At 39.9% G+C, this 26,331-nt stretch overlaps 1 protein-coding gene across 2 annotated transcripts; it reads right to left on the bottom strand.

The window, feature by feature from the left end:
• Nucleotides 1-152: 152 nt before the first annotated feature.
• On the bottom strand, nucleotides 153-25,892 carry LOC100242692 (Holliday junction resolvase MOC1, chloroplastic). Of its 2 annotated transcripts, XM_002263424.5 has the most exons (6): nucleotides 25,389-25,858; nucleotides 23,399-23,504; nucleotides 13,830-13,882; nucleotides 6,640-6,771; nucleotides 5,599-5,671; nucleotides 153-595 (listed from the first exon to the last, which is right to left on the bottom strand). In XM_002263424.5, the coding sequence occupies exons 1-6, from the start codon at nucleotides 25,794-25,796 to the stop codon at nucleotides 492-494; spliced, it is 876 nt and encodes a 291-aa protein (XP_002263460.1). In that variant the 5' UTR covers nucleotides 25,797-25,858; the 3' UTR covers nucleotides 153-491. The 2 variants fall into 2 exon arrangements, with proteins under 2 accessions (XP_002263460.1, XP_010651537.1); XM_010653235.3 differs by lacking the exon at nucleotides 6,640-6,771 and having other exon boundaries at nucleotides 25,389-25,892.
• Between the last annotated feature and the right edge of the window lie 439 nt (nucleotides 25,893-26,331).

The raw sequence follows: 26,331 nt of genomic DNA on the forward strand, positions 1-26,331 counted from the left end.
ATTTTGATTTTAAAGAACATTTTAATCAAAATCACTGCAGGCTTTTAAGCATTAAAGTTTATCATCCAGATGTTGTATTAGTGTTTACCCTCTCATTCTGTTTATATGGTTGGATGACCCATCAAACTCAATCTGGCAATCTGAGCTCCAAGTATCCAAATAACAAGAACAATAGGTATAAAATTTTTGGTCAGCACAGGAATGGATGATTTTTCAATACAAGATCCATCTTCCATTAGCAAATTCCCTAGTAAGCTAGATTACAATGAGCTCATACATAATAGGAACTTCCAGCCCACAAGAATACTTTAAATGACTCCAGTCTTCTTAAATCTGATACAACAATTGAGGTTTTTGAAAGGATGGAATCTTTTGATCTGGGTCATCCACCGTTCCTTCACATTCCGTCATACTTCCAAAGACGATGAACACCCCAGCAGCAATTAAAATGCTGGATATGGCAAAATAGAGTTGGATCCTGGGGCAATTTGCTAATTGTAAGGTATCGATTCGAATTGTTCTGAGATGCATGGAAAGTCTGACTTCATTTTCAGTCCTTTGCCAAAAGCAGCGATCAGTAGAGCTTCAGCTCGGCCTGCAAGTCTCAGAAATTCCAGAGTATAATGTCAATGAAACTTGAGTGAAAAGCATTTGGAAGACACTTCTTCACTGAACTGATGAACTGAGCTGGCATAGAGAAATCATACTGAGTGAAATTATTCCAATTGGATTTCAATGGGCAATGAGCAAAAATAAGTAAATAAAATCCATCGCCAAGAATGGAGAAATAACCAAACATCAATTACATCATCAAATCACAAGACAGTTTTCAGACTCAAAAGAAACAGCATAAGCTGTTGAATGGGGCGAGGACCAACTTCACTGGCAATAAGAAGAGTACAATATCAGTTTTTGGTCCCAGGGGTGAGCTACAATAAATGTAGAGGAGTGGGATTGTTTAGGATGATAACATGGAGATGGAGGATCGGGCTAAGACAGATGCAATCCCTTAAATGTGGAATGCTTTAAATTGTTGCTGTCATCTTTTCAAAGAAGTTAAAACTGCTGTAAGGTGTAAGGAAGAGAGAGGGTTGTTACGAAATCTGGAAATCAACCTGTTAATAGGGGTCAGAGGTTGGGGGAACAAAGCTGCAGTCAGCTATTGTCTTCAAAGCATGTCTTTGAAATAATTTATAACCTGGTTGGAAAAAGATTGGTAAGAGACAAGTTTAGGAATCTGACTTGAGGTGAAAAACTGCATTTCTTTTATTGTTATACACGCCCTTCAGGTCTACTCAAGTGACAAGAGTTGGGGTGAGGATGTATATAGAATAGCCAATCATATACCGAACTCATCAAGTGTTGATTCACATGAGAGCAGTTAATAGGTAATTTTACCTAGAAGTTGTGGTAAGGAGTTTATGCTACTGTTTGCTCTTTACAGAGGAAGGCTCCAGGGTGATACCTCCTTAATAATTAAGGATGAAGTCACTGGTCAATCATTATAAGTATTATGCAGCAGATCAAGCATGCCAAACCCATCCGTAATCAATATCTACATTGATGTATGAATTCTACGATGGTGTCCATAACCATGGGCCAATCCATAATGCAAAGTGGGAAGGCCAGGAACCAAGTCAATTTGAAATATGTTGTAAACCAACTTTGAACTGTCCCATAGGAAAGGACAGAACAATATGAATTTCATGGGCTGACATTATAAGAAAGAATGGAGCAGGTGTACACCTATACACAAACGGTCTTTAACTCATCAGTATGTTGTACAAGAGAAGCCAAGTTGTGGAATACAACAGGCTATTTTCTCTATTATTGGGAGAAAAAGACTACAGCAAAAGCAATCATGGAATTACCAAAAAAAAAGGGGTGGAAAAAAAAGGTGTGAGACTTACAACTTCATGGACTCAGTATGTCTAGGAGCAGCCATGTAGATCATTAAGTTTCCATATTACTGTTGGATCACAAGAAAATTTGCACTACAACATGGTGTGAATACACCATTGGAATTGAATCTATTGATTGAAATCTATTTTCATATCAGAATATCTGAATTCTTTTAAGATTTATTGCATGGTTGGTATCCAATTTAATTTTTCTTTCCATATTCACTCAATCCTGTCATTTAAACCCATCTTGGGTATCATCAAGGCTGTTCCAGTCTTGCTTTTCAACATGATACCAAAAATTTGGGTAAGACCTTTCATCGGTGTTAGATTTCCAAGGTGGATATCGATTTTAGGGTATTTCTCTATTTCCTCATTTTTGAGGTTGTGTTTTATAGTAAAGAGTCAGTTCAGTCCAATCCTGCATTGACTTGGTCTTTTGTCTTCCTTTGTCTCCTTGCTGTGGTTTTGACAGAGAGAACCTTTCCACAAGCAATGAATATTTGATCTTAAGCCTATCTATTTCTTTCATAATTTGCTCAATTGGAATTTCTTAATGAAGGTCCTTAAAAAAATGGGCTTTGGGACCAAATGGATGAGATGGATGTGGAGTTGTGTCTCCTCTGCTAAATTTTCCATTCTTGTTAATGGAGTGCCAGCTGGTTTCTTCCCTAGTACTAGAGGGCTTCCTCAAGGGGACCCCCTATCCCCTTACCTCTTTGTTATGGGCATGGAGGTTCTGGACGTCCTTATCAGGAGAGCGGTGGAGGGGGGCTATCTTTCAGGGTGCAATATTCGAGGCGGTAGTAGAACATCCTTGAATATCTCCCACCTATTTTTCGCTGATGACACAATTGTGTTTTGTGAGGCGAGCAAAGAGCAAGTTTCCCACCTAAGTTGGATTCTCTTTTGGTTTGAAGCGGCTTCGGGTCTTCGGATTAATCTAGCCAAAAGCGAAATCATCCCAATTGGAGAAGTGGAGGATTCTCTTGAGTTGGCAGCTGAATTAGGGTGCAGGGTGGGGTCTTTGCCCTCTCATTATTTGGGCCTTCCCTTAGGGGTCCCCAATAGGGCTACATCTATGTGGGATGGAGTGGAAGAAAGGATCAGGAGGAGACTTGCGCTTTGGAAGAGACAGTACATATCCAAAGGGGGGAGAATCACTCTCATAAAAAGCACCTTGGCTAGTTTGCCAACTTACCAAATGTCTATTTTCCGGATGCCCAAGTCTGTTGCCAAAAGAGTGGAAAAAACTCAAAGAGATTTCCTTTGGGGGGGAGGAAACTTGGAAGGAAAAGTTCACCTAGTCAAATGGGATGCGGTCTGTACAGAAAAACACAAGGGAGGGCTGGGATTAAGGAGAATAGCCACTTTGAATAGAGCCTTGCTGGGCAAGTGGATTTGGAGGTTTGCTTGTGAAAAGAATAACTTTTGGAATCAAGTGATCACTACAAAATATGGGCAAGAGGATTATGGTTGGAGGCCAGAGAAGGTCCGTGGGCCGGCTGGAGTAGGGGTCTGGAAGGAGATCATGAAGGAAGACGATTGGTGTTGGGATAATTTGGCATTTAGGGTGGGAAGGGTTCCAAAATCAAGTTTTGGAAAGATTGTTGGTGCACAGACACTCCGTTGTCCCAATGCTTCAATCAACTCTTTGTCCTTGCCGTGCATAGGGATGCTACGATTGAGGAGATGTGGGATCATGATGCGGGCCAAGGAGATTGGAAGCTTGTTTTTGTGAGGGACTTCAATGATTGGGAGATGGATATGGTTGGGGAGCTGCTTCATACTTTGAGGGGTCAAAGGCCCTCTCTGGAGGATGACTCAGTTGTGTGGAGGCAGGGAAGAAATGGTATTTTCAAAATCAAAGAAGCCTATAGGCTGCTAGACAAGCCTAATGCCACAGTTTTTCCCGCAAGGAAAATATGGGTGGATAGGGTGCCAACAAAAGTCTGTTTTTTTGCTTGGGAGGCTACGTGGGGGAAGGTGCTTACCCTGGATAGACTCCAGTTAAGAGGGGTGCAACTCCCTAATTGCTGCTATTTGTGTGGTTGCGAAGAAGAGAATGTACATCATATACTTTTACACTGTATAGTGACTAGAGCCCTATGGGAAATTATTTTTGGGTTGATAGATGTTAAGTGGGTCCACCCAGAAACTGTAAAGGAGGCTTTAATATCCTGGAGGGGCTCATTTGTAGGGAAGAAAAGGAAAAGGATTTGGAAATCCATTCCGTTATGTATTTTTTGGACGGTTTGGAAGGAGAGGAATAGGTTAGCCTTTAGGGGGGGTGAGTTGAATATTCAGAAATTAAAGAATTCTTTTGTCTGTAACTTGTGGAATTGGGCCAAAGTGTATTTAGGTGAGGAGTCTTTCTCCCTCATAGGCTTTTTGGAGTGGATTGCTTCCACTTAAGGGGAGGTAGTTTCTTTTTGGTCCTTTTCCTTTTTTTTTGAGGCTTTAGCCGTTTTGTATACTCCCTGTATGCTTTATGGCGTTTAGCCTTTTCTAATGAATATCTTGTTTACTTATCAAAAAAAAAAAAAAAAAAAAAATTTCTTTCATAATTTGCCTAGCCATTGATTGAAACTATGAGTTTTCTTGGATCATTATCACTGTTCTTTTCCTGTTCCTAAATCCATAGTTGATCATCTTGTCTAATATGACTTTGAAATCTGTTATCAACAACTTCCAAATCCAATGTCAATGCGTTTCTTGCTGTCAATCTGGTTTAGATTCTTTAAAATTTCATAATGGTCCAACTTCATTTGCAGTGGTAGAATAATTGTATAACTCATCAAAAGTGATACTAATCAAGAGATCTTCATCATTCATGAATTTGAACCACCACAACTGAACTGGGGCCATGATAAAATCTTGAATCTAAACCAAATGTATGGCAACAAAACTAAAATGACAACAGATTGAAGAGATGCTAATCACAGTCAAGGTGACTAGCCATGCATAGGGAACAGAAAAATGGTAGAAGACAGCTGCATATTTCCAACCAATCGCAATTTAAAGAAAACAAATAGACAAACAAATGAGACTTAAGTATTTGTTACTTTTGCAAAAGGGTTCTGACTGTTAAACATAACAGAAGAAGTTGTGGATAAAAAGTTGAGTACAGAGTTGGAGCGGAATTGGCTCTTATCATAAAACATAGGCAACAATAAAACAAATAGAGAACAAGACCCTATAATAAATTGGCATCCATGGCATGCCATCTGCTGCCTGACAAAATGTGGAAGGATCTAATCTAAAGCTCCAGTACCAAGTTGCCATTTCCACATTATTTGTCCATCTCTAACAACTTGAGCTTTTGGGAGAGGAGGAATTGTAACATAGCATAAGAGTTATCCCTCCCAGAGGTAACAGATTCAAATTCTCTCTCTCTCTCAATTAACTATCGTGCCTGCTGTTTTTCCTTTTAACATATGTTTGCTTGCCTCCATATGGGGGGGGGGGGGGGGGGGGGGGGGGGCGGGGGTGGTGCAGAATGTTAGCTTGATGCATAAGTTTTTAGCAGAAATGGTTGTTAACAAATAGCCCTCATTTAATGCAACTTCAGATGCATAAGGCATAGGCAAGTTCTTACATGTCTAAGTCCCTACTTGACTTGGGGAGATTTTTTACCTAAATAGCATATGATGATAAAAGAGCAAACTTTATGTAGTGAAGAAGACAGAATGGGTACCGTGATCTTTCTTCCTTTTTAATAGAGAACTCATAGATGGAAATATTGTGGATGCCACCCTCCGGCTATCATCCTGTGAAAATGCAACACCTATAACAAATTAAAAGATGATAATATAATTATAATAAACTTGGGGAAAAAATGGTTTTATGAGAGCCTTGGGCAAAGATAGGTAAAATCCAGAAGGTAGTAGTTGAAGTCAAGTATTGAGGCAAAAAGAAATTCAAAAGGTCCATGTGAGTACATGGTTGAATTTTAAGTAAAAGAATAAATAAAAAAAATATGGAATTTGTATGTGTTTCATATTATTTTAGTTGCTTTTTAAAAACAAAAAACAAAATACAAACCATATCTTTGCCCCCTGTCTTGCTATTTAACAGATATCAAGGGAAATACAGCCCAAGCCCTTGGGATATGTTTGGTTCTCGGAAAATGTGAGGGAAAACAAGGGGGAAAATAGAGAGGAAAACCTGAAAAATTAAGAGGAAAGAAAAAGTAAAGGAAAACAAAAACTAGATTTAAAGACAATAAATTATTTCTATATACTGCTTCAAACTCATTTCATTTATTTTAACATTTTTTTTTTTAAATTTGAAAATGTATAAGTTTTTAACTAATTTTAATTATATTTGATTTTCATTGATACTTTTCATAGTATAGACAAATATGACAAAACCATTTTCTTTAGCATTTTTTTCTTTTCTTAATGCTTTATGGGAACCAAACATAACTTTAAAGTTTCATACATAAAAACATGTGCATATCTCAATAGAGAAACCGAAGAAACATAGCTCATTATGTTTCAGATCATACTTGTATAGTTTCAGGTTGCCTCCATTCTATTCACATCCATAGGTAGCAATACTGATGATACCAATACTTAAAATCATATTTTGCTGGTCCAAATTTCTTCAAGTGGTTTTTTTCATGTCTGAAAAAAATCATTTTGCTGTGTTGAACTCTTATTTGATGCGACTAATTCAGATTAGATGGAATATCAAAACAAAAGGAGTAAGTGTATGAACTTATGATCAAACAGACCTTACTTGTGCCGTTTCCAGACAGTTTAAACTCATTCTTCCATAAGGAAGATGGTACTGGAACAACAGAAAATCCTGAGGCAACTAAGATACCAATCCATAATCCATACCCAAATCCGCCACTCCACCACCCCTTCACCGTAGAAGAAAATGTTCAGCATGAATTATGATAAAATTGTAACAATAAATATAGGTGAACTAAAGATGTTATCTCCACATTGTAAGGAAGTTTGGCAGCAGCAGTTTTGGTGGAAATTGGAAAATAAGTACAGAAATAAACAAATAAAGGACTCAACACTATAAATATGCATCCATGAAATAGACACCACAATTATCAGAAAACCCTTTTGCAAATAATTGAGATATTTACATGTTAGCTAGCTTAATGTCATGGACATAGTCTTTTCCTAAGCTCGTGTGACACTTAAGACAAGTTAAGACGACCCTTGATCTTGCTAAGTCAACCTTACTCCCAATGCTTAACTTGCTAGGCTAAGATGCACCCGACTTAGAAGCTTTAGAGGGCGTAGTAGGCAACACTTAAAGAATGGAAGCTTTATTGCTCAAAGAAAGCTTTACAAGTGCTTTTGAACTTACTTGCTTGGCTAGGAAGTGATTTAGGTGGTGCCTTGGCCAAATGAGGCCCTCACCTATTTATAGGTACCAATGGAACTCTCTGGAACCTTGGATGGTTCCTTACAAATCAGGAATACTCTAAAACACCCTACACAATTCTATGTACAAGCCTATGTATATGAATATACAAGAGATCTCTAGAATTCTCTAGAAAGCCTTGGACTCCTCTCATGTCTTCCACCATAGTGTAGAGATGTGTGGACATCTCTAGAACCTTCCACACTCTTCCCACCAATGTCTTAGTGTAGATGGCTCTAGGAGTCTCCAGAAGCTTCCCGCCCTCCATATAACCCCATGAGAAGGGTCATTTGAAGTATCTTGTGACATTAAGCTTCCAAATTGTCATGTAGAACAAAATCAGTAAATTATTTAGCACAACAACCTAGAGTCAAACTGTGGTCAGCTCTGTACAGAATTCTGAAATGCAAATGCACATCATAACTCCCAACTGAACTGAAATAATTTTTTTTTTTTGATAGGTAAATAAAAATATATTAAAAGTGCTTGCAACACGGTGCATTGGAGTACACACGAAGTATACAAGGACAGGCCACAAGGCAAGCAAGAGGGGAGAGAAGAAGCAGAAAACCTAGCACCCTACACAATAAAGCCACCCCCCCCAAAAAGAAACCTCATACAGCAGAAGAAATAAAACAACACCCTGACAAGACAGCTATAAAACCCCCGTTATTCCTCCCCTTTCCCTTGAAGGAGCATGGAGTGCTATTGTAACTTACAACACACCTAAGCTTCCGTAATTCCCTCTCAAGACGGGAAACCAAATTCCTCTTTCCGCCTGAGATCTTAACCCCACGCCCTTTTCTTTCCTCCAAATTCTTCAGAAAGGAACTAATCTCCTTCTCAAACCCCGCAATTGGCATCCCCACAAAGTTGTTGAATTGAACAAACTTACTGAGAAGGCAAACAGGATCCTCTCTCTCTAAATCGCCGACATGCTCCATGGCCCTAGAGGATCCCAACTCATCAGCCCTAATTACCAACTTCTTATCTGAAGAGTTCTTTGAATTGCTTTCTGCAGCCTCCAACAGGAAGCCATCCTGCAGTAACATTTGAAGCGCCCTCCCAAAATCCAGAATCCCCAAGCTAGGAGAGTTAGGAAACGTATTTGCCTCCTCCACTAGAGCTTCATCCATGAACTTCACATGAAACCATGACGCTTGCAATGGAACTTTCCCATCTACCTCATCTTCAATATGCCTCCTGAACTCAAACTCTTGGGTCTCATCAAAAGGGACACCCCCTTTGAGAAGCCCTAGTGCCCCCATCGTTCCCTTAACTGAATTGAAATAAATGAAACCAAAACCTCTCTCAAAAGAACTCCAAAATCAACCTCAAGCAGCAATGCCATTTCCCTCATATTTTAATCTCATCCATGACTCTCATCATGAAATCTAACAATTTGAATCTTCTTCTTGCAGATTAGTTATCAAACAATTTGGATCTTCTTGTTGTGAAGATCAGTACAGATTTATCCCCATCTTATTGAGAATAACGGGTCAGTCTAACAAGAGAGAGAAGATCGACTAAAGCAGCAGATTGCTAATGTGCTGTACCATATGTCAAACAAGTGGAGGACTTTGGAGACTATTTGGTAATTCATTTATCTCTACTCCTCTTTCTGGGCTTCCATTGCTGCAGCTTTTGAGGGTACTCCTCTCAGTGTTCTACAGTATGATTGGAACTCAACTCAGTATGCAAGAAAATAAGGTTAGACAAATAGTTACCTTCAATATGGATTCTGCTTCCGGCAGGTTTATTTAAGGTAAATTTTGGTGGTTGTGCTTTAGATAATCCATGTTAGTTGGGAATTGGAGTTCTGATCAAAGATGGTGATGTTTTAAGCTTTTTCAAGACCAAGAAGAAAGGGTTTCAAAATCAAGGCAGAGATTTTAGACCTCAAGATTTTAGCTGTGTTATAGGATTTATTGCAGGCCAAGGCTTTAATCTTTCTAACTAATGGGTGGTAGATAATTCTGCTAGTATGATACCTTGGGTGTCTAAATCAGGGAGAGGTCCTTGGAAGTATGACAGGTTTAGATATTAGCAACTTAGGCTATTCAATCTCTTAGTCTCCACATTTTAGCAAATCATGTTTTCGCCCAGTTAGCAAAACGTGGAGCCAAGCAATGAAATTCATTTGTCAGGAATTTGTTTACCCCCTTGAGAGGTGTAGAGTTTCTCTAACTTAGTACATGTTCTTGCAGCATTCTTGAGCTGCATAGTTATCTCTTGTTTCTTTTCGAAAAGTTCATTGTCCTTTTGCTCTTTTATCAACTTTTATATGTATTGGAAGGATTTCTTGTTATTGTTTGTACTTGAAAATTCATATCAATGAATTACAAGAGCTTGCTCTTTGAGAAAGCAGGAATACAGGGCCAGGTTATGTTTCAGTTTCACTTCTCCTTTTCTTGGGCTCCCACACCACTATGTCCTCAGAATCTCCAGAGAAGGAATGATCTTGCAACCTCCCAAAGAAGTTGTCTACCTCCTCCAACTCCTAATTATTCAACTATCTAATAAATCTAGGATTCCAATTACCATCCCAAACATCAACCACCCAGGAATCCTTAGAGGGAGCTATAGAAAAAAGATCCGGGAAAGCATCCCTCAAAGGCAATTCCTTGCACCATCTATCCTTCCAGAACTTCACCCTATTCCCAAAACCAACCCTGAAGCATGTTTTAACTTTGAAAGCATCTCAACCATTTTTGATTGCCTTCCAAACCCCCACTCCATACCTCTCTCTCACCTCACTCGTTCAACTATAGTTTCAGGTGTCTCATTTTTTATCATTTCATGACTACTCTATATATGTGGTCTAATACTTTGTCAAGCCTTGGACAACAATAATATTAGTTTATCAAGGCCAATAAGTTTCAAGTGTCTCATTTTTTACCATTTCAACTAACTGTTGTATAAGGTTTTCGATAAAGGATAAATTTATCATGCTTTTAATTCTTTTAAGAGTTAAAGTGTAATTTTTAATTAAATTTGGTTTTCCCAAAGATAGTTAGAAAGCTTCTTTTGGCTTGGAGACTTCAGGGCATATGGATAACATGAGGAAGGTTTGATGGATAGCTTCTCTGTTTGTTTTGGTGCATTTAGAGAAAGCACAATGATTGTGGTTTCAATGAGAGGGGGCTTTCCTATTAACATCTAAAGGAGGACTTCAATTTAACCCTTATGGAAAGGTCTAAAATTCCATTGGGGATGATGCATTGTTCTTTATTGGACTTCATTGATTAGTTAAATTGGGGATAGTAAGCTTTAAGTCTCCTTGAGTGTACTTTGTTTATTTGGGTCAATTAGTTTTTCATTGTGGTGCCTTTGGTATACTATCTATGTGTATATGGTGCATCTCCTCTTTAGTTAGGTGCTTTTGTACAAATATCTTTTTTTTTTTTTGATAAGTAAACGATTATATTAATGAAGGCAAAAAGCCAAAGAGCATACAGGAAGTATACAAGGCTACAAACCCTATACCAAAAAACAAAAGAACCCAACCCCTACTTGGAGGCTATCCACTCCAAGAAACCTATAAGGGAATTCGACTCCATATCAATGTACACTTTAGCCCAACCCCAAAAATTATACACAAACGAAGTCTTTAATTTCTGAAAGGCTAACACACCCCCTTTAAAGGCAAGCCTATTCCTCTCCTTCCAAATTGTCCAAAAAATGAAAAGCGGGATGGATTTCCACACTTTCTTCCTTTTTCTCCCCACAAAAGAGCCTTTCCAACTACTAAGAACCTCCTTTACAGAATTAGGAAAAACCCACTGTACACCACACAACGCAAGGATGATATCCCACAATCCTTTTGCCACCGTACAATGAATTAACATATGATTGATAGTTTCCTCTTCACATCCACACAAAAAGCACGGGTTAGGGAATTGCCACCCTCTTCTCTGCAACCTATCCAAAGTAAGAACCTTCCCCCAAGTAGCTTCCCAAGCAAAGAAAACAATTTTTGTTGGAACTTTGTCCACCCAAACATTGCTATGAAGGAAATCCGCTTCATCAGCATTGGTCAACACCCTATACGCTTCCTTGACTTTAAACAGCCCGTCCGCTCCTCCCCTCCAAAGAACCGAATCTTCCTCCATAGTTACTCTATAATTCCTCAATTCAACTAACATATTGTCCACCAACCCCAACTCCCAATCATTGAAGTCTCTTAACAGTCTTAAATTCCACCCTCCTTGACTCAGATTCTGATCCCAATAATCCTCCACAGTGACGTTCCTTTGGGCAGCCATGGAAAAGAGGACTGGGAAGGCTTCGGACAGCACATTGTTTCCACACCAAGGATCAATCCAAAACCTTACTTTATTGCCTTTTCCCACCTTGAACACCATATTTTCCCAACACCAAGTGGACTCCTTCAAAATTTCCTTCCACACACCAACCCCAAACACCCCATTTGCCTTCCTTGTTCTCCACCCAAGCTCCTCTTGCCCATACTTAGCCTCAAGCACTTTTTTCCAAAGCTCCTCCTTAGCACGCGCAAACCTCCAAATCCATTTGCCTAGAAGAGCTTTGTTTAACCAAATTAACTTTCTTAACCCCAACCCTCCCTTCTCTTTATCCGCACACACTACCTCCCACTTGATTAGATGAACCTTATTCCCCCCATTGGCTCCTCCCCACAAAAAATTCCTTTGAAGCTTTTCCAGTCTTCTTGCCACTGATTTAGGCATACGGAATAATGACATTTGATACAAAGGAATGCTGGCCAGCGTGCTCTTAATGAGAGAAATTCTCCCTCCTTTGGACAGAAATTGTCGCTTCCAAAGAGCTAGCTTCCTCCCCATTTTCTCCTCCACCCCATCCCAAACATAGGAGGCCCTATTAGGCGCCCCAAGGGGCAGCCCCAAATAAACAGTGGGCAGCTGTCCCACCTTACACCCAATTTCAGTAGCCATATCAAGCACCCCTTCCACCTCCCCTACCGGAATGACCATGCTTTTCTCCAAATTAATCTTTAAACCTGAGGCGGCTTCGAACCATAAGAGGATCCAGCTCAAGTACAACAGGGACTCTTTTTTTGCCTCACAGAAGACAATTGTATCATCCGCAAACAGGAGATGAGATATGTTGACGACCTGCCCTCTCCCTTTCCATATCCTACAGCCATAAATGAACCCCCCTTCAACGGCCCTCGATATTAACGCACTAAGGACTTCCATTCCCATGACAAATAAGTAGGGGGAAAGGGGGTCCCCTTGCCTAAGCCCTTTAGAACTTGAAAAGAATCCAGCTGGAACCCCATTCACCAGCATTGAGTATTTGATAGTGGAGATACAGCTCCACATCCATCCTATCCATTTTGACCCGAAGCCCATCTTTTGCATAACCTTTAATAGGAACTGCCAATTGATACTATCGTACGCCTTCTCAATGTCCAACTTACAGATTAGACCTTTCTCTCCCCTTTTTTGCCAAGAGTCTATTACCTCATTTGCAATTAGGGAACCGTCAAGAATCTGTCTCCCTTTGATGAAGGCGTTCTGATCAGGAGAAATCACCTTACCTATGATTTTTTTAAGCCTATTGGCCAGCACCTTAGCCAATAATTTATATAGACCCCCAAGCAAACTGATTGGCCTGTAATCCCCCAAGTCCTCCGCCCCCCCTTTCTTCGGAATCAAGACCAGGAAGGTATGGTTTAGGCTCTTAACGAAAGAATTCTGATCATAAAACTCCTTGAACATATCCAAGACATCCTCCTTGACAATCTCCCAACAATTTTGCCAAAATGCTACAGTGAAACCATCCGGACCCGGGGCTTTGTCCCCATTCATCCCCATTAATGCAGCATAGATCTCAGCCTCAGAAAAAGGGAGCTCAAGCGCTTCCGCTTCTAAAAGGCTGATCTGCTTCAGCACAAGGCCCCCTATATCCGCCTTCCAATCCGAGCTTTCCGAGAGAAGCTGCTGATAAGCATTTACTATTCCATCCCTCACTTCTTGATCCTCTGTAAGCCTCACCCCATTAATCTTAATTTTGACCAAATATCTTTTTGTCTATTAAAAAAAAATGGAAGCAACAATGGTTGCAATTGACAAAAAGCAAACTCTTTTTAGCACTTTGACCATCTCATACAATATTTAGGGAAGCCAATAGATCAAATTTTGAAGATACTATATATGGAGGTGATAAAGAATCCCCTATTGTTCACTAAACAAAGGCAGATACAAGCTTTCAAACAATAAAGTAGAATATGATCATTCGTTTCTTTTTCTTTGCACATATAGCATCTATTAGACATCTTCCAACCCCTCTTTCTGAGTTGATCGTGGGTCAAAATCTTTGCCTAATTTTCCTCCCAAGCAAAGAAGCTAACTCTAATAGGAGCCCAAGAGTTCCAAACTATACCATGAGGGAAAGGTTCCCCTCCCTTACTAGAGAAGGAGGAGTAGAATGACTTAACTAAAAAAAACACCATTCTTTTTGGGGTAATGCAAACATGATAAATTAGCACAATGAGAAGTCAAATTAATTTGAAAATACAACTTGATTCATGCTAACCTGTTTCCCATCTTGAGGAAAAGGAATTGACTGCTCTATATATGCTATAGTTCCTGAAGTAACAAAGTTCAGTCAGTATGAAAACTTTCTAGCAAGGGAGATTGGAGAATAAATTAAAACAATTATTTATGAATATCATCCGCAATCATAACAAAAAGAATAAGAATAAAAAACAGAACAGTACAGATTAGCTTGATGAAAGTGTGTGTGTGTGTGTGCATGTGTCTGTTGTGTGTGTGTGTGTGAGAGAGAGAGAGAGAGAAAGAGAGAGAGAGCCATCTCAACCGAACTAACAAATTTGGACTATTTGAACAAGTGAAGCTTTAACAAAAAGAAAACCAAGAATAATAATAGAATTCCTAGCCTAATCCTAGGGAACAGAAGCCAAACACTGTTGCCTTAGAGCTAGTATGAGATAAAATATAGATCAATATCCTTATTTAATCAAATATCACATATTGAGCACTACCAATAGACCCAATTTTATGGAAAAACAAGTGACTAGTTTGCAAAATCAGAGAAAGGAAAATACAAGAGAGAGGATCATAGAGTTTTATAAGTTTCCTTAAACTTTTTTTTGATAAGTAAAGCAAGATATATTAATGAAGAGGCAGAAAGTTACAAGTATACAGGGGGTATACAAAGCAACAAGCCCCTCACAAAGCCAAAAAAACAACAAGGCTCACCACCCCTTAGTTGGACGCCAACCATTCCAGAAACCCTATAAGGGACATACGCTCCTCACCAATATACAATCTAGCCCAGCTCCACAAACTACAAACAAAAGAATTCTTAAGCTTTTGGATATCTAACACTCCCCCCCTAAAAGCTAGCCTATTTCTTTCCTTCCAAACCGTTCAAAAAATACACAACGGAATGGATTTCCATATCTTTTTCCTTTTCTTTCTCACAAAAGGGCCCCTCCAGCTAGTTAAGACCTCCTTTACAGTTTCTGGAAAGACCCACTGCACACCTGATAACCCAAGAACAATATCCCACAGAACTCTGACTACTATACAATGAATAAGAATATGATTTACAGTTTCTTCTTCACGACCACATAGAAAACAACAATTAGGAAGCTGTCATCCTCTTTTCTGAAGTCTATCAAGAGTGAGCACCCTCCCCCATGTAGCCTCCCAAGCATAGAATGCAACCTTGGTTGGTACAGAATCCACCCAAATGCATCTAGAAGGAAAACCAATATCATTGGGTCTGGCCACCAATCTATAGGCTTCTTTGACCCTAAATTTGTCATTCCTTCCACCCTTCCAGCAGACTGAATCTTCCTCTATAGAGGGCTTGTAATCCCTCAGAACATGCAACAAGTTCCCTATCATATCCATCTCCCAATCATTAAAGTCCCTCAAAAATCTTAGATTCCACCCCCCTTGACCAAAATTCTGATCCCACATCTCCTCCACAGTCGCATTCCTATGAGAAGCCTTGGCATATAGGTAGGGGAAGTTTTGGGACAGCCTTGTACCTTTACACCAAACATCAGTCCAAAAATTGATTTTGCTTCCCTTCCCAACTATGAACCCTATGTTATCCCAGCACCAATCAGTTTCCTTCCATATTTCCTTCCATACCCCCACGCCGATAGCCCCATAAGCCCTCTTTGCTCTCCACCCATGACCTTCTTGCCCATATTTCGCTGTTATCACTTGCTTTCAAAGATCATCTTTATCATAAGCAAATCTCCAGATCCATTTACCAAGCAAAGCTTTGTTCAGGAGCACTAGCTTCCTTAAGCCTAGTCCTCCCTTGCTCTTATCCTCACAAATCGCCTCCCACTTGATTAGATGAGCTTTCCTTTCCGCACTTCCCCCTCCCCAAAGGAAATCTCTTTGAACTTTATCTAATCTCCTAACCACTGACTTAGGCATTCGGAACAAAGACATGTGGTAGATTGGCATGCTAGCCAAAACGCTTCTTATAAGAGTGATTCTCCCCCCTTTTGAGATATATTGACGTTTCCACCTCGCTAGTCTCCTCCTCACTTTCTCTTCCACCCCATCCCAAACTGAAGAGGCCTTATTAGGAGCCCCTAATGGCAAGCCCAAGTAATGAGAAGGAAGAGAACCCACCCTACATCCTAATTCCACTGCCATCTCCTCAATCTCCTCCACCCCATCAACTGGGATAATTTCACTTTTGTCCAAATTAATCCTTAAGCCTGAAGCTGCTTCAAACCACAAAAGAATCCAGCTCAAATGTGTTAGGTGCTCTTTGTTAGCCTCACAGAACACGATTGTATCATCAGCAAAGAAGAGATGGGAGATATTTAGATTGTGTCTCCTATCACCTTTGATACTGCAACCTGAAAGGTAGCCCCCTGCAACCGCCCTCCTAATTAGGGCATCTAGCACTTCCATTCCCAAGACGAAGAGGTAAGGAGATAATGGATCCCCTTGACGAAGCCCTTTAGAACTCGGGAAGAAACCAGCTGGAGCCCCATTAACAAGAACTGAAAACTTGGCTGAAGATATACAACTCCACATCCACCCCACCCACTTTGAGCCAAAACCCATTTTGTGTAGAGTTTTCAACAAGAACTGCCAATTGATGCTGTCATACGCTTTCTCAATATCCAACTTGCAAATGAGCCCTTTCTCTTTTCTTTTCTGCCATGAGTCTATCACCTCATTCGCAATTAGAGAAGCATCAAGGATTTGTCTTCCCATCACAAATGCATTCTGAGTTGGGGCTACCACTTTGTTTAACACTCTATTGATTCTATTAGCTAACACTTTAGCCATCAATTTGTATAGCCCCCCCAGGAGACTAATGGGTCTAAAATCTCCCAAGTCAGCCGCTCCCCCTTTCTTAGGAATCAGAACCAGGAAGGTGTTATTGAGGCTTTTGAGAAAGGAGCCTTGCTCATGGAACTCCTTAAACATCTCCAAGATCTCCTCTTTCACAAAATCCCAACAACTTTGCCAAAACGCCATAGTAAAGCCATCCGGCCCAGGGGCTTTATCCCCACTCATCTCCATTAAGGCTGAATGAATCTCATTTTCAGAGAATGGAATCTCAAGACTCTCTGCTTCTTGCTGGCTAATTTGGTCTAATTGGATCCCCTCAATATCCGCCTTCCACCCCAAGTCTTCTGATAGCCTCTGATGATAAGCATTTGCAATCCCCTCCCTTACGTCCTGTTCCTCTACCAGCCAAACCCCATCAATTTTAATTCTGTCCAAAGAGTTGTTGTTACGGTGGGCATTCGCCATCCGATGAAAAAAGCCCGTATTTTTATCCCCTTCCTTAAGCCAAACCTCCCTTGAGAGTTGTCTCCAATGACTTTCTTCCAAAAGGACCCATTTTTTATAGCTTTCCTTCGCTTCCTTTTTTAATTCTGTCTCTTCCAAGGACAATCTTCTTTCACTTTCCACATGGTCCCAATAATCCACTTGCTGCAGGGCTGCTCTTTTGTTGTCTTCCAGATTTCCAAAGACTTCTCTATTCCAAACTTTCAGTTTCTATTTGAGCTCCTTCATCTTTGCTGCCAATCGATAGCTAGCAGTGCCCCTGACCTCAATTTCCCTCCACCAACTCCGGATAAGGTCTAAAAAACCCTCAACTTTTAACCACATATTTTCGAACCTGAAGGGAGATGGACCTCTCCTTAGCCCACCTCCTTCTAGCAGAATAGGAAAGTGATCCGAAACAGGACGAGGCAGCCTTCTTTGAATCACCCCACTGAACTTATCTAGCCAGCTAGGAGACACCAAGAACCTATCCAATCTTGCCCAGGACTGGTTATTCAGGCCCCCGCTCCAAGTAAACACTCCCCCTTGCAACGGGAGATCTACCAGCCCTAAATCATCGATAATATGAGCAAACCTCCTCATGGTCGAGGTTATTCTCCCTTGGCGGCTTCTTTCTCTTTGATAGAGGGTACTATTAAAGTCACCCCCTAGGCACCAAGGCTCGTCCCAGATCCCTCTTACAACCCCAAGCTCTTCCCACAGGCAATCTCTTTCCTCCTTGGTGAATGGGCCATAAACTCCCGTAAACACCCAAACAGCCCCATCTTCCACATTCTTGAATCTACACGAAAGGGAGTACTGTCCCTCCTCCCAATCCACAACTTCCAGCGATCTTTTATCCCAGCATATCAACAGTCCTCCCGCCGCCCCATCCGCATCCAAAGCCCTCCAATCTAAGAATCTTCCCGAGCCTAAACTTCTCACCACCCCCTCCGACATTGGCTGAATTTTTGTCTCCTGAATACACAGTAAGTCAACTTTTTGATTCCTTATAAAGGTCTTAATAATTTTCCTCTTGGACCTGTCATTTGCCCCCCTCACATTCCAACTTAACAGCTTTAGCTTCATTAATCTACTGCAAGCTGATCCCCTTTGCCCTGTGAAAGGCTTTTTTGCTTACACCCTTTCTCATAATTAACTGAGCACTCTAGTCTCTTCAATTCCCTTTCAAATTTTGACTTCTCCATCAATTCTTTGCTATGAATTCTCTCCCGTCTCTTTCTTATTTTGATCAAGAAGTTCAAAATTTCCTTTTCCAACCCTTCTGTTGAAAAGCCCAAAAAATGACTGAACTTGGCCAAGCTGCTTTCTTCCCATCTATCCTCTTTCTCATTTCTGGCTTCTTGAAGTTCTGTCCTCTCTGAATTCCACTCCACCCCCTAGCCAAAATGGGGTCCTTATTGAATTCTACCAAGTCCCAGCATCCCTTGTCATCCATTCCGGAACCAACTTCATTACTTTCCTTTAGCACCCCAGAGTGATCGAAAGGCTCCCCCACCGAAGTCCGATCAAAAGAATATAAGATGAGATGAGAAGACCCATAACCCCTTTCCCTCTCTATCCTTAGACCAAAATCATACCTCATGGCTTCCTCTGCCAGCGCCTTGTCTGTTGCTGAAGGTATGGCTTTCTCCCTTGTCTTCCTTGCTTCCTCTGACTCCCATATGACTAGGTGTTCTCCCTCTAAAGAGCTCCCGTTGCTGGCAATTCTGCAATCCAGAAAACTGCTTTTCTCCAGGGGTCTTTTACCTTTGTTTTGGCCCATGGACTGACTTGATCTGGCCTCTTCCAACTCAGCCACTGGGCCTCTCCCAACATGAGCCCATCTTTTGGACTGGCTAGTCTCTGGTCCATCAGGAGTGGTCATCCTTTCTTTTAATGTCGGGCCCCTCACTGCACTCAGCCCACATGATCTCTTCTCTATCCCCCTTATCATTGCCTCCTGGGCCTGATCTATTTTTTCTTTCCAGCCCAAGTTACTCTCCTGCCAGCCCAGCCTCTTACCTGAGTTTATCAACACCTCGGGCCGTTCACAGTGGCCCGTGGGCTGAATTGAACTGGCCCCTTTCATTAAACAGCCTTCCCCTTCAAAAGCCCAGCTCTTGGACGGCCCAGCCTCTAGCCCCACCCCTTCTTCCATCACACCCTTTAGCTTTAGGCCCAAAAGTTTCGGCCCACAAACCCTATGACCCATGGATGTTGATTCTTGGGCCCGGTCAGCTATCCCCTCCCAGCCCATATCTCTCTTCTGTCTCCCTGTCCCCTCCTCTGACGATAACTGCGCCTCGGTCTTTTCAATGGCCGATTCCACCTCCACGCGCGATCCGGAGCGTGAGATGTTGTCATCCCTGACCTTCCCCCATCGTCGACTATCAACCCTAAGCTTCTTGACTGACGGCCTGAGCTCCCACCAAAGGGCGAGGGTGAAAACTTCCTCCTCGATTCCAATCTCCAACGTACTCGGTTTGTCTCCGCCGTCCGACCTAACCAGAATCCTAGCCCACTGAAGCTCTTCCAGCTTCTTTGTCTTCAAATCGATGTCGATGAAGCCACCGCATTCATCCCCCACCCTTCTCAACACAGTCGGGTTCCACAACAACACTGGTAGTCCAAAGACTCTAACCCAAATCTCGTTACTTTCTTCCTTCTCCTCTCTGCATCCACTCCATGGACTCCATTTCTCGAACCCTAGCCTTATCTCTCCCATCATTTTTTCACCTGATAAGGAAATCCGTTGAGCTTCTTCCAAATATTCAAATTCCAATAAGAATTTGTTTCTCTCCAATTTTGCCAACCCTAGGCTTCCTTTCAATCCCCAAGAGCTCGCCAGAAATCTCCCCAATTTTTCCAAATCTTCTTCATCTTCAGACCTAGGGTTCCAACTCCCGACAACACAATGCTCCAATTTTTCCAAATTTCTTTGGATTTCCTCCCTCCATACCTTCACCTGAACTGGATTTATACCTCTGCAGATCGGTCTCTTCACCACTTCCGCAAAAGTTCTCTTCAGATCCATGTTTCCACCTACCTTTTCTTCTTGCATTTGGTTTTTTCTATCGATTGACCTATGCAGAATCTGTAGATTTTCCACCATTGCAGTCCATCCCTTTTTTCCTCCTCTACCTTTTGGGATGTAGATACAGTATTGTTTTCGTTCCAAATCAGTTACCCCTAGCCGGAGGAAGCATCCCGCTTTGTTTACACTTCGCAGCAGAGAGAAAGATCTCCCCTGTTCCTTCCACTCCTTCACCCATCTGTCTTCCTTCTCGTCCCTTATACAGTGGTTTAAGCCCTCCATTAGAAACCCTAAACTCTCCACTCCCATTCTGACCCAGGACGAGACTCCCCCTTTGGTTTCCTCTATAAATATTTGGGGTTTTCCTCTTCTCTCTAAAAGCTCCAGCTCAAACACCTTGGATTCAACTGTGAACCTGCTCCCCCTTCGCCTCCTTCGAGACCCCTCCTTATCTTCATCTCCCTCGCCGGCGTAATCTCGCCTTTTTCCTTCCTCACGAGCTCGCTCGCTGCCGCGTACACTCTCTCTCTCTCGCTCTCTCTCACCCATGATGTTATAAGCTTAAGTTTCCCTAAACTTGAGGTCAGTCCATGGGTCGCACCCATTCCATGCTCTCGATAGAAAGAAAATGGATACAAAACAGTAGTCCTCTGGCAGTCAACCATCTACACCCTCCAAATTACTTGGAGGGTTAGTGTAGAACAAAAGGAAAAATGCCTAATATAACACCTCAAGGTTGAATAAACATTTTGTGATCTTTAGACCAAGTATTCACCATTCATCCCCAAACCCACTAATTTTGACAATAAATCTACAAATGAAACTTTCCCACTCCAACTGCTTCTGCTGTTCATACTCTTCCAAAGAGTGGAGAACAACCCCCTTAAGCTTCAATACCAAGTATTAGCCCCCTAAAAAAATCCATCTAATTTCTTCCTCCCATAGGCATCGAGCATCACAACGAGGGTGATAAAGCACAAAGAAGGAAAAGAAACAGAAATCCACAAAAGAATTCTAAAAATAATATTGATTTTATAAAATAATATCGATTTTTTTTTACCCGGTGCTGGTTGTTACAAGGTAGTCAGCACCTTGAGATTTGGGTTCCCATGGAGAGTCCTAAGGGCTTGGCCATTGAAGATTCCTTGGTTATCAAAAATAAAAAATAAATAAAAAATAAAAAAAATTAATAAAAAAAATTCAATAGCAATCTCCCAAATGAGAACACTAAGCATATATAATGCAAACTTCTCATTCAACCAAAACTCTTGACCCAATAAAGATGCTATACATACATTGCATACTCCTACTTAATAAAAACAACTCACACCTAATACTCCTTACAATTCAGTACATTAAAAAACTACATGACTACTTGAAAAGACTTAGGACACTAACAACAATTATTAAAAGTTCAATGAAGTACAAAAACAAAAAATAAAAATAAAAATTGAAAATTGAAACTCCAGACCTGAGTTAAGTTTATTTGTTGGCGCATGGATCCCAATAAATAAATAAACAAATAAATAAATGGAAAGAAAAACAACAACAACAATAACAACAAGGGAAGTGGCTCCTTTCTTAGCCAACCTATCAACTTCTTAACTATCTGATCTAGGCTTCCACAAGGAATAGCAAACCAATCCCCCATCAAGATTCACAATGTCCCATATATCTCCAAAACCTTCTATAATTACTAGTCACCTAAAAAAAATATCACTGAGTCCCCCACTAGTAGAAATCCCAAAGCAATTCTTACAAGTTTTCTTTCTCTTTTGTTCCACACAAATAATATGACTATGCATTAACTTCAGTTTCCATTAGAACAATATCAATGGCCCTTATTTCCTCTTCCACCATGACCTCTTCTATGTTCAAAAATAGTGAAAATCTAGGGACACTCTTGATAAAAATTGGTATAGCACGGAAGAATGAAAAGAAAAGGTAGAATTCTGCAAGAGAACTAAAAAACAATTAATTTTATTGAATGAATAATAATCCCCCAATAATAACACCAACATACATATAGTATTCATTCCTAATTTAACCTAAACTTCTAACCCAACAAGGGAACATATAGATATATACATCGTACTCCCAATTAATAAAAAAGACTAATACCTTATAATTTTTTTTGATAAATAAAAAAAAAAATTATAAGGTATTAGTTGTTTTTATTAATTGGGAGTACAATGTATAATACCTTATAATCCTATACATTCACATTATGTTAAAGAAAAAAAAATTATATGACTAATCAAAAAGATTTCAGACGCTAGTAGCAATCTAAAAAAACAAACAACATGAAACTCTAGATCTAAGTTAAGTTGATTTATGGCATTTTATTTCCTCCATCACAGAGGTTGTCCAAACCTCTTTCCTCTTGTCCAGCACAGGCTTCCCTTGCCAACAACTTGTTCTCTCTTCTAGAGAACCCATCTAACCTGAAAGAACAAAACCAACAGTCCTAGGCCATGACACAATGTTATTGAAAGCCCTCGTAAGGCAAAGACATGGTTTTCTAACTGAGAGCATCATGTATACACCATTCATTAAGGATATCCACTTAGAGAAAGTAATTAGCTGCGGACACCCATGATGACTTATTTGGACAAAGTTTCTGTTCAAGGCACCACCATCAATTTTGAATGCACATTTTCCAGAGCTCCCTCCACAATAACTTCTGCAATTCTCCCACATCCAATTTGCTAGTTGCAGACAAATCCTGATCTTGATTTCCAAAAGAGAAGTAACTTGATTTACTTATTAATATAGAAGGTACTATGGCCTTGCAACCCAGAGACAACAGCTCAACAGACCATTTGTGGATGCAAGATTAAGTCCTGCAGGACTCCTTAACCTTAAGCTATAACAGCAATCTGATGACGATCAGTGTGTTGTTACCCGGTCTATAAAATACAAGCAAGTAATGTGAAATGTTAATATAATATTTAATTTCACACTTTTTAGGCTGTGGAGATGGAAGGAGAGCATCTAATAGCTCCACCCCTGAATGCAATTAGTCCATTGACTGCTAAGATTTTTTGCTAAGATCAAACTTAAAATCATTAAAATTTAAAAGGACATTCAAGCGAACCTCAGTAGTCTTGTCTAGTGAACCAATCCATACAATGCGAAGAATTTTTGTAGGCTTCCTGGAATGCTAACATTGAAGCCCAAAAATATAATAATAATGATAATGATGATGGTGATGATGATAGTACTAATAGTAATAATAATAATCAATTAAAAATTCAAATGATGAAGAAACCATATCATACCAATTGGAGCGTCAAAACCCCGAAGCAATTGAACTATAGATTTGGCATCTAAACGTTTTCGAACTCTTTTGCCAACAAGAATTTGCAAGTGAGGAGAATCAAATACCTGTAAGATGGAGGAAAACATTGCCAATTTAGTGGGAAAAATAAATTTATAATGCAAAAAACCAACAAATTAATAACATAATGAAGGACTTGATTCCCATGAAACTATGGCTTCAAGCCGCAACATTATTGAACATGAAATTATATCATCGATATATCCTACTCATTGTAATGGGTTAGGTGTCAATACAAGGGTTGACAAGAAATCCTTCACAAAAGAAAAGGAAAAAAAAAAAAAAGAAAGAACAAGAATAACAAAGGATCACACTCAAGAAAAGAATCCAACCCCTCCCCATAAATAACTAGATCATGGATGTAATGATTGCATCTACTTGTGATTGAACCGTAAAACCAATCTAAAGGGATGTCCATCCTTAAAGAAAGCCCCTCAACCTTTTCCAGGGGATAAAATAGCCCCCAAGATCCTGACACATGAACCAAGGTCGGTTGATCAACTTAGTTTCCTCAACTAGAAGCTCTCTTAGGCATCAAGTAAAGCAAGAACAGAAAAGTTTAATCTCCTACGCAATTTTGATCCTGGTTTCTGGAGGAGTACCATCAGACTCAACTTTAACCACCCCATAACTTCAACTTGTCCTCAAAGTCATGGCGAGTGAACCAGATATACACCCATGTTAAAGAAACTGGCTCTCACTTGATAAGATTAAACTCTAAAACATGGAAGCATGGTCCAATGTAGGTCTAGGTGAAGTCTCATAGACATTGCATTTCTAAATTGAGAGGGAGGGGGGGCACAATCCTTAATGCAAGCATCAAAGCTCCTCATCCTTTTCATGATCCTGGATCCTCCTAATTTTTTATTCAACAACCTAAATGTTAAATGCTCTAGCCATGCTGAGTTGGAAAAAAATCCATATAAACTATTACCAACATCCCACAACACCAATCTCAATCTAGGATTATCAGACCCATTAATAAAATATTCTTATCATTTCCTACCATTTGATCCTAAATTTTTCATCATTTTCTTAGTTTCTGAGTTCTTCTAGTGTTTCCCCTGGAAGCACAAATTTCAATAATAAAGTCTGCTTCCAAGGAAAATTGAACTATACTAAAACCCAAATTCATAAAATCTGGCCAGTTCCAACAATCACTTGCTCTTCTTGAGGGTCTGAATTTTGCCTTCTTTGGGTTTATTAGCAGTCATCGATTCATATTGTATATTGTTCTTGTACAAAGAATATCTCATCCTTCTTTGTTTGTACTTTATTTTCTTTTAATTAATTCCAAGGTTCTAGGGATTCAAAACATGCCAGTAGTTTAACAATCAAGGTGGCTGCCTACCAGTACATGTTTGTGAAAGTTAAGCAAGATATTGCCTAGGCTAACAATGCTGCATATGTAACCAAGCAAAAGGGAGCTCTGGAGTTAGAAGGGCCACAGTAAGGATTCTTCCTATCAAACCAAAGAGAGAAAAGAACAGGGCCCAACGCCCAACTCAGGTTACTAGCATTTTTAAATTGTAATCAACCAGTGTGCATTTACGGACTTCAAAATAATTGAAAGAGATAATTTGTTATGAAGCAAAGCAATTTTCAGAATAGGCCATTCTCAAAGCCATCAATTCCTTTGTTGCATGAACTTCCAATGGATTGACAATCTCAGAAAATAATCATCAGTTTTAAAATCTAGAAACTTTAGATCTTCAGAGTTACAAAAGTTAAAGAATATTAGAACCTTTCCCACAAAAATGTGTACACTCTTAATGAAGAACTTCACCACCACCATTTTATGCATGGTTTTTAAAATAGTGTTAAAGCTAAAATAGAAAAATTAAAAAGAGTGTCACTCAAAAACTAACAGCACAAAGCTCATCATTTTCCAAGAAAAAGGAAAAGGAAAATGAAACAGGGTAAAGCACTACCTGAGCAGAACACCCAGAATCACCGGTTTTCAAGAGCGCTAAGGCTCCAGAAATATCTGGGTCGATCCCAATAACACATTGGGTACCGGCATTGCTCTCAGCCGAGTCCATTCGAATTCCTGGCCTCTCATTCTCATCTGGAAAGGGGCAAGAGAGAGAAGCAAGCCAGTTTTCTCTGTACTGAGTATCAGAAACCCTGGCCCTAGCCTTACCACTGCTCCTCAAAACAGTATCGGTGGAACTTGGGGCAGGAATTGGATCATGGGTGTTGGTTGAATTGAGGGAAGTTGCACAGAAAACCCTAAATTTAGGAGCAGAGAGGGCAAGTTTTGGTGTGATTTTGGAGATAGGGTTCATGAAATTGGGGGAGGATGAGAGGCTGTGTGGGTGGATTTGGAGTGCGTCCATCAAAGGAGTTTCTGCTACTGCCACTCACTCAGCCTCAGATTTTTAGGAGGGAAAGAAAAGAGGTATGTCTTTTTTATATAAAAATTAAAATATATATATTTATATAATTTTCCAAGATATATATATACCATACTAATAGGACTAAGACATATGGCATGGAAGATAAATAAAAAATTAAAGAAAACCAATTCTTCAGGTTACCCAATCCTAGCTGTCATGCAATTAATCCCATGCAGCCAAGGATGAAAATATCGGTAATCATGGATATATCGGTATTTCGATTTTACGGATATATCGGATATATCGGAGATATATCGGTGGATATTTTGAAAAAAAATATCGGTAAGCTTAAAATTGTTAAAAATTCATGAAAATGTAAGGAAAACCTCATAATAATATAATTAGAAATATAATAGACATTTTAAAGTTATTTTATTGAAAATTTTGATATGTATAACATGATTTATCATATTTGATAATAATATCGTATGCATCGATAAAAATATGAATTTTATAAGTGTACATTTATTATTAA

This window comes from Vitis vinifera, chromosome 6, assembly GCF_030704535.1.
Source record: "Vitis vinifera cultivar Pinot Noir 40024 chromosome 6, ASM3070453v1".
NCBI classification, from domain to species: Eukaryota; Viridiplantae; Streptophyta; class Magnoliopsida; order Vitales; family Vitaceae; genus Vitis; species Vitis vinifera.